Source organism: Apiospora phragmitis (assembly GCF_038363925.1).
Source record: "Apiospora phragmitis strain CBS 135458 chromosome Unknown utg000002l:1.0-5516284.0:1.0-5523493.0, whole genome shotgun sequence".
Taxonomy (NCBI): domain Eukaryota; kingdom Fungi; phylum Ascomycota; class Sordariomycetes; order Amphisphaeriales; family Apiosporaceae; genus Apiospora; species Apiospora phragmitis.
Genome location: NW_027117400.1, coordinates 3,021,653 through 3,034,622, shown reverse-complemented (window position 1 = coordinate 3,034,622; position 12,970 = coordinate 3,021,653). Strand labels below are relative to the sequence as shown.

The 12,970-nt window shown below is 53.9% G+C and overlaps 4 protein-coding genes across 4 annotated transcripts; all 4 read left to right on the top strand.

Moving 5' to 3' along the window:
* Window positions 1-124: 124 nt before the first annotated feature.
* PG994_001740 (pectin lyase fold/virulence factor) lies at window positions 125-2,895 on the top strand (the record flags this gene model as incomplete). Its single annotated transcript, XM_066853149.1, has 10 exons — window positions 125-527; window positions 577-658; window positions 722-852; window positions 910-1,050; window positions 1,103-1,340; window positions 1,439-1,529; window positions 1,735-1,744; window positions 1,797-1,905; window positions 1,959-2,059; window positions 2,735-2,895. 10 exons carry the CDS (start codon window positions 125-127, stop codon window positions 2,893-2,895), a joined length of 1,467 nt encoding a protein of 488 aa, XP_066721290.1.
* A 1,261-nt stretch (window positions 2,896-4,156) lies between these two features.
* On the top strand, window positions 4,157-5,342 carry PG994_001739 (uncharacterized protein; the record flags this gene model as incomplete). Its single annotated transcript, XM_066853148.1, has 2 exons — window positions 4,157-4,438; window positions 4,542-5,342. 2 exons carry the CDS (start codon window positions 4,157-4,159, stop codon window positions 5,340-5,342), a joined length of 1,083 nt encoding a protein of 360 aa, XP_066721289.1.
* An 831-nt stretch (window positions 5,343-6,173) lies between these two features.
* On the top strand, window positions 6,174-7,961 carry PG994_001738 (Vacuolar ATP synthase subunit B; the record flags this gene model as incomplete). Its single annotated transcript, XM_066853147.1, has 4 exons — window positions 6,174-6,357; window positions 6,455-6,672; window positions 6,745-7,079; window positions 7,148-7,961. 4 exons carry the CDS (start codon window positions 6,174-6,176, stop codon window positions 7,959-7,961), a joined length of 1,551 nt encoding a protein of 516 aa, XP_066721288.1.
* Window positions 7,962-10,495: 2,534 nt separating this feature from the next.
* PG994_001737 (aldose 1-epimerase) lies at window positions 10,496-11,796 on the top strand (the record flags this gene model as incomplete). The annotated part of the gene is made up of 4 exons (XM_066853146.1): window positions 10,496-10,522; window positions 10,575-11,343; window positions 11,418-11,578; window positions 11,641-11,796. The coding sequence occupies 4 exons, from the start codon at window positions 10,496-10,498 to the stop codon at window positions 11,794-11,796; spliced, it is 1,113 nt and encodes a 370-aa protein (XP_066721287.1).
* Between the last annotated feature and the right edge of the window lie 1,174 nt (window positions 11,797-12,970).

Sequence of the window (12,970 nt, the reverse complement as noted above, 5' to 3'; positions counted from 1 at the left end):
CGACCCCCATCAGTTCGGTGGCGGGGAATCCCTGCACTCGAGAACGTGGGATTGCCAGACATAAACATGAAGTTTTCCGAGCACCTTTCAAGAGTACTACTAAGACGAAGTGGCCTAATAAACCATGAAGCTCTCGGTCCCCTTGCTAGCTTCCATCCTCGCGAGCACTACCTCGGCCTACTGGCTACCCGAGGCGCTGGAGTGCATCAAAACCTGCGTGGTACCCAAAAACGAAACAGGAACGGACGACACCCCCAATGTCGTGAAGACCGTGGCCGAATGTGGCGATAAGTCTCGTGTGGTATCCGAGAAGGGTATTACATACAATCTATGGACTCCGCTGCAGCTCAAGTCCTTGAGCAATGTCGAGTTCGTTTTCAATGGCAATGTTTCATTGCCCGACAATGTCAGCTACGTCGAATCGGTAGTCGCTGATACCAGTATCTACCCGGGTCGCTGGATCAATTTTCAAGGCAACAATGTCACGTTGGCTGGAAGCGATGATTTAAAAGAGGGGTGGTTCATTGGTAAGTGGCTCTACGAGTTTATCTCGAGCACTGCTTACCAAACAGCTAGGACACGGAGAGCTGTGGTGGCCGGGCGGTGCTGCGAACAGCGTGAACAAGGGGCGGCCGCACTTTTTCTCCTTGAAAGTCGAGTAAGAGGATTCACAAACCAGCCGGCATGGTGATATATCTGCGAAGAACTATGTGTTGTGCAGCTACCTCAGAGCAAGACATCTGAAGATCTGGAAGCCTGTCGCATGGGTCTTCTCGATGGGAGGCAGCCATGTGGGGATGACAGACACTCTAGTTAATGCGCGTTCGGATGATGGATTCCCTTTCAACGCCGGTAGGCGACTATCGCTTTCCCTGCTGCTGCTGATGCATATTATTGACATGCCTTAAGGTGGCATTGACATGTCGGCGAGCCACTCGCTCATCGAAGGCTTCACCATCTACAACGGCGACGACCTGATCAACGTCTCGCCCCCTACGACGAACGTCACCGTCCGGAACATGTACTCGTCGGGGCGGCCACGGCGTCGCCGTGTCCTGCGCCAGCGGGGCCGGGGGCGACTACCTGTTCGAGAATGCCGTAGTGGAGGATTCCCTCATCGGCGCCCGCTTCAAGGGGTCGCTCGGCACGACGTGCGACCTGCACAACGTCACCTGGCGCAACTTCACTGTCCGCAACACGTCGTACCCGATTCACTTCATCGAGAACTACGTCGACCAGGAAAAAGGGATCCCGCCGGGCCGTAACCTCAGTCTGGCCGCGTACGCAATGAATTTCACCTGGGAGAACTTCGTTGGTCGGACGCGTCAGTCTCAAGGATGGTAGCTGTGTCAGCGATCCCTGTTGGAGCGCAACGCTGGGTGAGTATTTCTTCTTCCCGGCCCTATCGTATGTGCCATTAAACTCATAAATATTGTAGGGAGGGCACGGACAAAGGCATTTATCTGCTCTGTGCTGATGAAAACCACTGCAAGGACTTCCGCTTCAGCAATATAGATCTGAAGGCTTACGTAGGTTCCAAGGTTGCCTGATTACTCAAAACAAATATGAAGAGAGCGCCGCATCGCTGACCTTGTAATCAACACAGGATGGAAAACCAGCCAAGATGGAATGCACTAGCTTAAATGGAATATCTGGTATGGGTATTGCATGCACCAACAGCACTATTGTCATGGCTTGAATGAGATGGAAACCAATGTGCTCTCATCCTTCTAGGACAATGGAGGTTTGATTACAGCAGCGTGCCGGCTAGTCTATCTATATCTATAATTTTACAGTCTATCAAAAGAATCTCCAAATCGAGTCCGGGCCCTTCGTCTTCTTGAACGCACTGTACCATCTGCACAGAGGGTACAGTATCGCCAGGGAAGTTGCCCACAGGCCCCAGTATATCCATAGGTTTTCCACCACTACAGCGGGCTGACCCGTGAACGGATCAGTCTTGCCGGTATCGCGGCCGAAAAACCGGGCGAGAACGGCGCCAGCAGAGAACAAGATGAGTTGGTGAACGAGGTAGAAGAACAGGGCGGAAGTGCCGTAGGTAAGGAGGATCGTCAAGCGTTTGGTGACACCAGACGGCAGGGCGCCAAATAGCGCGAGTAGGGAAAGGTTGACCGACATAGTGTAGGCAACGAAGGCGACATCAGGTGGGTACTTGACGACGTAGAAGAACGAAGGGACGGAAGCCAGGTAAGGGTTTCTATCAGGGTGGGCAAAATGTTCGGGCATGTGGAGGCAACCTTCGAACAAGTTGCCAAAACGGAAGATTCTTGTGAAGGCAAAGGCAAGGAAGAAAGCCAGAGCGACCAGAAAAGTCGACGAGTTGAGTCGGGCAGACGATAAGGGGTGGACCTGAACGAGGCGGCCGTACAGCAGCCCCATGATGGCGAAGGAGAGCCAGGCCATGGGGGGAAACACCGACATGATACGGCCCGACATGATGGGCCAGAACCAGATGTCCACTATCGGGTTCCCAGTAGCCGTCATATCCTGAGTGGTGTTGAAACTTTTCTCCGTTTGACAGTGCCCGTGGGTGGGAGACAGCCAGATGTTCCACCACGCAGTGACAGCCGAAAGGGCCAGGAGGATGCCGTTGCTGAAATGCCACGAGATGGCGATGGCGCGAGTTGATGCCTTGTCGCTATTTCGGATGCCTTCCAAGTTACCAACAAGCAACGGCGTCGTCTCGCCGCTCTCATGGCTTTTCTTGAAATAGGCCATAAGGCCATGGGTCGTGGCTGTCTCGATTTTGTCAAGCACAAGCCACAGGATACCGGCGAGAACGTAATCAATGGCCAGGGCGAACAGGACGGCATTAAGGAACCAGATCTTCCCTCCCGTGAATACGACTCCCATCAATACCGTAATGAGGGTTAGAACCGCCGCACGAATGACGAAGTGGCGAAGCATCTGGTACGTCGACCAACCCAGGCGCGTTCTTGACCGGCCGAAGTACACGACCCCCATGCCCAAAAGAAAGGTGAAACCGGGGGCGCAGAGATGCGTGAAGGTTCTGATGACGTAGCCGATGGGACGATTCCATTCAGAGACCGGCGTGCTGTCGCCCTCGGATTCATGCGCTTGGCCGTGGTCCCAGGACCGTATAGCCACGACGGCATGATCCATGGCCATCAGGACCATGAGCGTACCCCGTAACAAGTCGGGGGCAAGCACTCGAGTTATGCCTGCCGCCGGCGCGGAGGTTTTCAATGCGTTGCCATTGCTCGATGGTGCACCACCAGCAGCAGTTCCGTTGCGGTTTTCGCTGCCATTGCTGACGGCCGGCGCGTTTTCCACAGCTGCAGACGACTCAAAGTTCGTCTCCTGGAGGAGACGGTCTCGACGCGCTTCAGCGGTATCGTTATTCGTCCGCATACCGGGCGTATGAGAAATACTCACAACAACCTTTCAGACAATGGAGAGAGTCAAGACGAACACATATAACAAGGCAAAAATGTGATTCATTCTGAGACAGCGAACCAACGGCTTCTTCGGTGATTTCAAAGCAAGGCACGTTACGTAACGCTAGCGACCTAGAGTGGCCCGAACTCATCCCTGCACAGGGCGCCAGGGGCTCTCAAGCAAGAGCTAAGAAGCCATCAATGGTGCTATGGGCTTAATCAGCGCTGCACAAAAAAGGCATCACTGCGTTTGCTGGAGGCCTGGTGAGTGTCACATTGTCAGCGTGGCGTGGCAACTGGTGATTTCTCACCAGAGTCGCTGGTGAAATGCTTCTGACATTGGAGAGCTGATGACATAGTTTCGAAGGGATTCTCCGAAGTCAAATCCGCGATAAACATCGTAGGTTCCTGCGAAGCAATTAATACATGATAAGCCCCTGGATGATTGCAGTGCTGATGTCCATGTGTGAGCTTGCAATTGGTAGACTTGGAGGGTGCTGTTTCTTAATACTTCCCCAGATTCCAGATTCCCGGCTGATGCAGGCTGCAGCTGAGCGGCACCCAAGAACGATGACCGGCTATCTCCGGCTTTGGACCTCCAAAGCTTCCCAAGAGCTTGCCCCCCACCGTCGTGACCTCGGTCAACCTTCAATTGACAACGACCAACAGCTTAACGAGAGACTAGCGACGAACCTACACCGGCCGAAGAACCATTCCTCGGCCACGATGAACTCACAATGGCTTCCGTGCGACCCATGATCCAACTCGCCGCCCGCCAACGGGTGGCCTTGCGCGCCCCCTCTCTACGATGTTATGCGACAGCCTCGGACGTCAAGAATCCGCGACCGGCCTCCAACAACCACATTAGACTTGTCGAAGTCGGGCCACGGGATGGCCTCCAGAACGAGAAGAAATCCATCTCTCGAGAAACCAAGACCGAATTGATCAACAGGCTGACCAAAGCCGGCCTCACCACCATCGAGGCGGGCTCCTTTGTCTCCCCAAAATGGGTACCTCAGGTGAGGCCACCACAAACTCTACTCTCCGCCTGCCTGCTCCTTTCTAACCCAAATATGTGCAGATGAATGGCTCTAGTGAGATTATGAAGCAGCTCCTTGGCAGCGAATCTCGGCCCCTGCACCCGTGACCTATTCCTTTCTCGCACCGAATGCGAAAGGCCTCGAGAACGCGAAGGCGATCCTCGAAGAACATACCGGCTCGTACTTGACGCAAGCCGAAACGCTCGCAGGGACAGACAAGACCGGCAGGCCAGGTGTGGAGCTGGCCGTCTTTGCCGCCGCGACGGAGAGCTTTTCCCAGAAGAACCTCAACTGCAGCATCGCCACTTCCCTCGAGCGGTTTGCCCCGGTGATCCAAGGGGCCAAGAACATGGGCCTGCGCGCCCGCGCCTACATCTCGGTCGTTCTGGGCTGCCCCTTCGAAGGCCACGACGTCGACCCCCACAAGGTTGCGGAGATCGCCACCTCCTTGCTCGAGATGGGCGCCGACGAGATCTCGCTCGGCGACACCACGGGGATGGGCACGGCGCCCCGCACGCAGGAGCTGCTGCGCTGCATGGCGGCGGCGGGAATCCGCAACGAGGACGTCGCCATGCACTTCCACGACACGTACGGCCAGGCCCTGGTGAACACGGCCATCTCGCTCGAGCACGGCATTCGGACCTTCGACAGCTCCGTGGGCGGGCTCGGCGGTTGCCCCTACAGCCCCGGGGCCACAGGCAACGTGGCCACGGAGAACATGGTATACTTTTTGGAGAGTTTAGGCATGGACACCGGCGTCAATCTGGACGCGGTCGCGGACATTGGTGACTGGATCACCAAGGAGATTGGCAAGCCTAACGATTCTGCTGTCGGCAAGGCCGTCCTGGGCATGCGTAGAAATGCTGCCATGAAGGATGTCTGAGCATATATGCGTATTTAGACCACCCGAATCACCGAGAAATGTACATGCAATATATCTGCTCATATGTAGTAGTCTCATCTCCACAATTCTTAGGATCGTGAGTTTAGATAGAATATGAGGTAGTGTTACTGTCACCCCACCCACTTGTCTGTGAGCTTGTGAATTTGTCTGCGATCTATCTATAATCAAGAGCATAGGAAAACTGGCGTAACAACTTGTGCATAGGTATCAGGTAATTGTAAAGTTCTATACTCTCTAACTGTTGGATGTTGTCTTCTGGTCTTCCAGGTTTATATGACGCTACTGGTAGAGCTACAGAGCTACAACCACATGCAATACAGCAACACACAACAGTCTGCAACTAAGTTAATACATACACAACTTCCGAGTACAGCTGAAGATAGATACAGTATGAAATTGCTACCTGTAAATACAAAGTGCTGAAAGAACAGTGTAAGAGTCATGTGATGTGATACAGAGTGGGAGGCTAGAGATGCTTGGCTTGGCGGGGCCGGTTTTGAATCTTAGCTCCTTACCTGAATCAGCATTAGCGCAGTCTGGCGGCTAAGCCTCCAGGGAAACCCGACGTCAACGCTCTAGTGTGTCCCGTCGGTGGAAGCTCCAACTGAGTGACTACAGTGCATGCCTGTGTCTGAAGCTTGCTAGATCTGGATCTTCCAACACCTCGACAAGAGCAATTTATCTGATCCCCCCCGACCAACCTGCCCAGCCATCGTCGCTCCCAGACGACCTGCAGAGCTTCGAGCTCCCGTAATTCAATCGCATCCTTCTTCCTATTGATAGCATCTCCCTCTCCCACCCTCCGCAGCCATGTCCGACCCCCGCGAGTCGTCCTCCTACTCGGTGGTGCCGCGCCTGCGGTACAACACCGTCGGCGGTGTCAACGGCCCTCTGGTCATCCTCGACAACGTCAAGTTCCCTAGATACAACGAAATCGTCAGTCTGACTCTTCCCGATGGAACTGTCAGATCTGGACAAGTCCTGGAAGCTCGAGGTCAGTTATAGCGGGCGGGATGCGGCTTAATTTGCTGCGCGCGATATATATATATACACACATAGCAGACGTACTGACGAGCTTGCCTGGCATCTAGGAAACCGAGCTGTCGTGCAGGTGTTCGAGGGCACCACCGGTATCGATGTTAAGAAGACCAAGGTCGAGTTCACTGGTGAGAGCTTGAAGCTCGGTGTGTCCGAGGACATGCTGGGTCGTATCTTCGATGGATCGGGACGCGCTATCGACAAGGGACCCAAGGTGCTTGCCGAGGAGTACCTGGACATCAACGGAAGTCCCATCAACCCTTACTCCAGAGTATGCAATACCCAAACACCCGCCCAGGCGGCGTCTTCGTCGTACAAGTCTCGCATGCTTACACAATGCTAGGTTTACCCCGAGGAGATGATCTCCACCGGTATCTCGACCATCGACACCATGAACTCGATTGCCCGTGGCCAAAAGATTCCTATTTTCTCCGCTGCCGGTCTGCCTCACAACGAGATTGCTGCCCAGATTTGCCGACAGGCCGGTCTGGTCAAGCAAGCTAAGCAAAAGGGCGCCACCAACAAGGGCGTGCATGACGATCATGAAGACAACTTCGCCATTGTCTTCGCCGCCATGGGTGTTAACTTGGAGACGGCCCGATTCTTCACTCGGGATTTCGAGGAGAACGGCAGTCTGGAGCGTGTCACCCTGTTCCTCAACCTTGCTAACGATCCTACGTAAGTTGGCCGTGTTGCTGCTAATGAATGTTCTTGTTGGAACTTGTTCGCTGATGATGTCACCACAGAATCGAACGTATTATTACACCTCGTCTGGCGCTGACGACCGCCGAATACTACGCTTACCAGCTGGAGAAGCACGTTCTGGTCATTCTTACCGATTTGACCGCGTACTGTGACGCCCTGCGTGAGGTCTCGGCCGCCCGAGAAGAAGTGCCTGGTCGACGTGGTTACCCCGGTTACATGTACACTGATTTGTCCACCATCTACGAACGCGCTGGTCGTGTCGAGGGACGAAACGGATCCATCACCCAGATCCCCATTCTGACCATGCCTAACGACGATATCACACACCCTATTCCCGATTTGACGGGATACATTACCGAGGGCCAGATTTACGTCGATCGTCAACTCGACAACCGTGGTATCTACCCGCCCATCAACGTGTTGCCGTCTTTGTCCCGTCTCATGAAGTCTGCCATTGGTGAGGGTATGACGCGCAAGGACCACGGTGATGTGTCCAACCAGCTGTACGCCAAGTACGCCATTGGTCGTGATGCTGCGGCCATGAAGGCTGTCGTCGGTGAGGAGGCTCTGTCGTCGGAGGACAAGCTCTCTCTGGAATTCCTGGACAAGTTTGAGCGCAACTTCGTCGCACAGGGCGCTTACGAGTCCCGAAGCATTTACGAGTCCCTGGATATTGCGTGGAGCCTGCTGCGCATCTACCCCAAGGAGCTCCTGAACCGTATCCCGGCCAAGGTTATCCAGGAGTTCTACCAGCGCTCGACCGCCGAGCGCAAAGGCAAGAACAAGGCCCACCCGGAGGACGAGGCACAGCAGCAGCAGGAACAGCAACAGGAGGAGAACTTGATCGACGCATAGAAGATGAAGTAGGACGTAGCGTGTGTGTGTGTGTGTGTGTATGGTATAGGTCTCTGTAGAATGGATAATTGACGCACAATGGTTGATTTGGCAGTTGCTCCTGTTGTTCCCGTGTTGATGGTTGAAATCCTAGCAGAAAGTCGGTCTTTCATGACTGACCCTCCTATAGTATAGCATGACTATAGTATGGTTAGCTTGTCGAATCTGCCTGTTTGGTTCTTATATGCAATCTCCTTTTGGTTCGTCCAATACCTGCTGTGCCTGGAGTAGCATCTACCTACTAAGGGTAACCCTGGATTCTGTCTCGGAGCCCGCACTTCTATCTCGACTCCTATAGGTTGCCTGGCTGTATCCACATGCTTACACCTATGTACACATATCTACACATTCGTTTTGTATGTGGGTTCTGGGCCCCATTCTATAGATGGTTCACCATCGCCTTCGGCCCGAAATATGTATAGTCTTGGGTCTTCTGCAAGGCAGCAGCAACAGGAGCACAAATCAAGGCGAGCTGGCAAGGGCGAGCTGTGATGCCGGTGTTAAGCGTGCAGATGTCATCTGACTGACGGGCGCAATACGCAACATCAAGTCCCCCTTCCTGCTGAGTACATGTACTGTACACATCTAAGAGCGAAAATATACTATTACATCGGTACCTACGGTAACTACATGAGTTAGGCTACCAGCTACTACCTCCCTCCATCTCCGATCAATCTTGATAGGTCGCACAAGTCGACCTCGTGACCAGCTGAGTTGGATGCTAGGGAGGACGGGCTACATACACGAAAGTCACCAACCCAGCCACCCGTTTTCCCCGTGTGACGGAGCATCGAAGGTGAAGAAAGCGGGGAAACTGAGCCAACGCCAGCCATTCCTGTCGTGCCGTCCAGATTGTGTTGCCAAGATTTCCGTATTTCTGGGGTTTGGACTCTGGAGCCTTACCCCGCATTCGACAAGCTTGACCCCGACATGGACCCCCCGGTAGGTAGCATGCAAAGAAATTGTCTCTCGGGACGGTGAGCGTGGATGAAAATTAGACTCCCTTGTTCTGCTGTCCCTGTTGGACGGGTTAAAGGCGGCCGAGGAAGGATCGAGGACCATCTCGTCATTCCATCTTATTGGGACATTCTTCTGGGTAGTGGCATTCGATAGGTATCTTCCCTTCAGCGGGGTTTGGGGCGGAAGCAGCACCAGTTCTTTTTGACGCATGCTTGAAATCTGCTGCTTACTCGGTGGTATGCCTGCCTGTACCTTGGTGAAATATGAGGAGAAATAAATGAGTCGCAGCAGTCGCAGGCAGTGTGGTGGGATTGCATGAGAAGAGTCGTGCAACCTTGACACACCTTCCTGTAAGGCACATGAACTGCAGAGAGCTGAAGCCTGGAGCCTGACCGTTCCCATTCCGGGGAAACCAGACAGAACGAACCACGGCTGGGTGAGTCGATGACGATCGTCGGCCCTAGATCCTGCCATTACTCGGGAAATGACCCGCAATCTCCCCATTGTCTCTACGCCTTCCTTCTCCGTATGTTATGTACCATTAAAGATGCAACATTTTCCTAACGGAATTGTGTTATGCAGATACAGATGTATGGATAGACTATGAAGGTTAAAGAACTCCAACGGTTTCCCTTCCAGAAGACCCAGTCTGATTCGTCGAGGTCGGTTTTCAGACGAAGCTTGTACGGATACTCAGTTGTCACTCGAAATAGGCAGGTAATAATAGTGGTAGGTCCAATCGCACGTTTTCCCAAGCACGGTCACCCATCTAAGCAGAAAAAAAAAACAAGGTCAGGGACATAACGTGAGAACGAGGAACGGTAACACCGCGATCTTCCCCAATCTAAACGCTCCAGTCACATCTCATGACCACCCCTTGCCTAGTATATAAGCATGCTGACCATCGGTTACGTCGTTTGCCTTTACCCCAACTTTTCGGCGAGAGGGGAGAAGCGGAGTAGATGCATGCGTAGATTCCGGCCGGAGAGACCCAGTCAGTACATGGATCCGAGCAGTATACCGCATGTTAGCTCAAGTCCAGGTTACATTTCCATCCTGTACAATACTACTACAATACATACCATCCGTACACCTGCAGCCGGGTCGACTAGAGAGAGACAACAGGCCAATAACAATCAACTGGTCTGGTGGATCGACATGGCCCGGCATCCTTCGAAGCTTAATATTAAAAGTGACATCTCTCCCCCGTGTTTCCCGTGTCTGCCGTGTCTGCCGTGTCTCTGCTTGCCCTGCCTCTTCCCCAGACTCTGCGAAGCGGTTTCTGTCAAGTCAATCGTCCGCTCTGGGTCTTCCTCCCATTCAATTGCAAAGAGAACAAGAGGTCGCCCACTTGCCAATTGAGTAAAACACGCGTTCCCTAGTGTTACTCATCAACCCACTACCTACTAGCAGCACCAGCGCCAACTCCATTGATCCATATCCACCCGTGCTGCCCGTTACTTGTTGTACCTGGCACCTTCTTCCTTCTGCACGGTTCATCTCCCCCGGCAACGCGGTAATAATAAAAAGTCGCGATGCATCTGAACGCTCACCTCGCCGCCGTGGGGGCTGCTCTGCTCCCCATTGGCCTCCGCGCAGACCTACGGGTTCAAGGGCCCCGGCCCGGACAAGGACGGGTTCTACTGGATCAAGAGCGAGGGCCTGCAGGCCGCCTTCATCACCTACGGCGCGTCGCTGACGCACATGCTGGTGCACGACCAGTACGGCGTCCCGCGCGACGTCGTCGCCGGCTTCGACAACGCCACCTACTACGAGGTGGACAAGCAGCACAACCACTTCGGCGGCGTGCCGGGCCGGTACGCCAACCGCATCCGCAACAGCACGTTCGAGCTGGACGGGCAGAGCTACCACGTCAGCCCCAACGAGAACCCCACGGCCGACGCGCCCCTGGGCGCCGACACGCTGCACGGCGGCAAGGACGGCTGGGACTGGCGCAACTTCACCGTCGTGGCGCACACGGACGACAGCATCACCTTCTCCATCGTGGACCCGGACGGCAAGGAGGGCTTCCCCGGCGAGGTGGTCTCGTACATCACCTACACCGTGTCGGACTGGACCTGGGACTTCAAGATGGTCGCCCTGGCCACGACCAAGAAGACGCCCATCATGCTCAGCAGCCACGTCTACTGGAACCTCGACGGCTTCGCCAATAACGAGACCAGCACCGTCCTCAACCACACCTTCCACCTGCCCTACAGCGGCCAGCGCGTCGGCGTCGACAACATCCTCATCCCCACCGGCGACATCCTCGCCAACCACAAGGGTTCTGTCAACGACTTCTGGTCCGCGCCCAAGCAGATTGGCGCCAGCTTCGGGGACCCCGAGCTCAAGGACAATTGCGGTTTCAACTGCACTGGATACGGTACGTCGCCCAAAGAATCAATCAATTTTAATGTCTCATGACTACCTGATTGCTGACACGATTTGTTACTACAGACAATTGCTGGCTCGTGAACCGCGCGCAGAACGGGCCCTACGACTGGCGCAACGACGGCTACGTGGCGCGCCTGGCCTCGGCGTGGTCAGGCATCCAGCTGGACGTGTACTCGGACCAGGAGGCCTTCCAGCTGTACTCGTGCAACGGGCAGAACGGGTCGGTGACGCTCAAGACGACGCAAGGGCTGCACGACAACCCGGACTTCCCCGCACCATCCCGCAGTACGGCTGCGTCGTCATGGAGGTCGAGGACTGGATCGACGCCATCAACCAGCCCGCCTGGGGCCGCCAGGACAAGCAGATCTTCGCGCCCGGCGGCGACCCCTACGTGCTCCAGGCCAGCTACCGCTTCAGCATCAACGGCACTTCTTCTAAGTAAAGAAGGGGGCCGACTGGAAGAACGGACTGGAAGAGACTAAACTAGAAGAATAATATAGTTGTGCACCTCTTCGCAGAGTTGGCGATAGATAGACAGCCAGCCCTTAGTATGTAAAATTTAATCTATATGCGTCGCGCGTTACTACCACATCTTACTATAATGTGACCCCTACTCCGATCGTATAGTCGCGTGGCTAGTTGGAGTGGATCAAAAAGGTATAGGGGTAAATAATAAAAAATAAATAAAGAACCCCAAGATGAGGAGAAGAAAACGGCAAAAAGAAAGATCGAAGTATCCTATTGAATAGGATGCATCGGGAATTGAGCCCGATGCGGGGGTCGAACCCGCAGCCTTGAGATAACCCCTCGTCAACGCCGGGGGTGCCGGAACCGGACCCCGTGTAACTAAGTAGAGTCTCACGCTCTACCGATTGAGCTAACCAGGCGGTTCTTGTGTTTGTTGAGGGGCAGGCGGCTTATTCTGGATTTAGACCGGTGTGGCTGACGACATTTGATGGTGTTTTGACTCGACGACGATCAAATATGGGGCTGGTTGTGGAGGCCAAGCCATAAGTCAGTTCGTCCGTCCCTGGTGGGAGACGCAGGTGGGAGACGCAGGTGGATGGACCACCAACGCAGAGAGTGAGTACTGTGGAATGGGAAACCTTGAGCTTGGATGTGGTTCAGTACTTGTCAGGTTAGTTTCGTAGGGTGATTTCAAGATATCTAGATAATATCCGAGGTGGTAACTCCATAGTTGTCATTTTGAAAAGGGGTTGGGGGCTAAAGGTAGTGTATCACCAGCCTCAACCCTGCATGGCCTTGGCTGTTCGAAATCCAGATTGTTCGACTCAAAGAAAGGATACAATCAGGTCCTTTCGGATAAGAAAGCTTTCTTTCATTTCACCGTCTTTGATGCCATGGTATCTTATCTGAAAGCCGAATGAGGATGGACAAAGCCTTTGATTCTCGCGTTCTCTAAGACGGGAAACAATGGCTTTGCTCATACTACTTGTACAAGTAGTAGTTGGAGTTTGCCATGATGCTGGCCATGAATTAAAGGGACATTGCATAGAATCAGGACCTGGCTACCTTCTCAGGTACAAGTGTATCGCCCAGTACTGAATTATCGTCACGCTGGATCCCCCGATTAACATAATCTCAATCACGGCTCC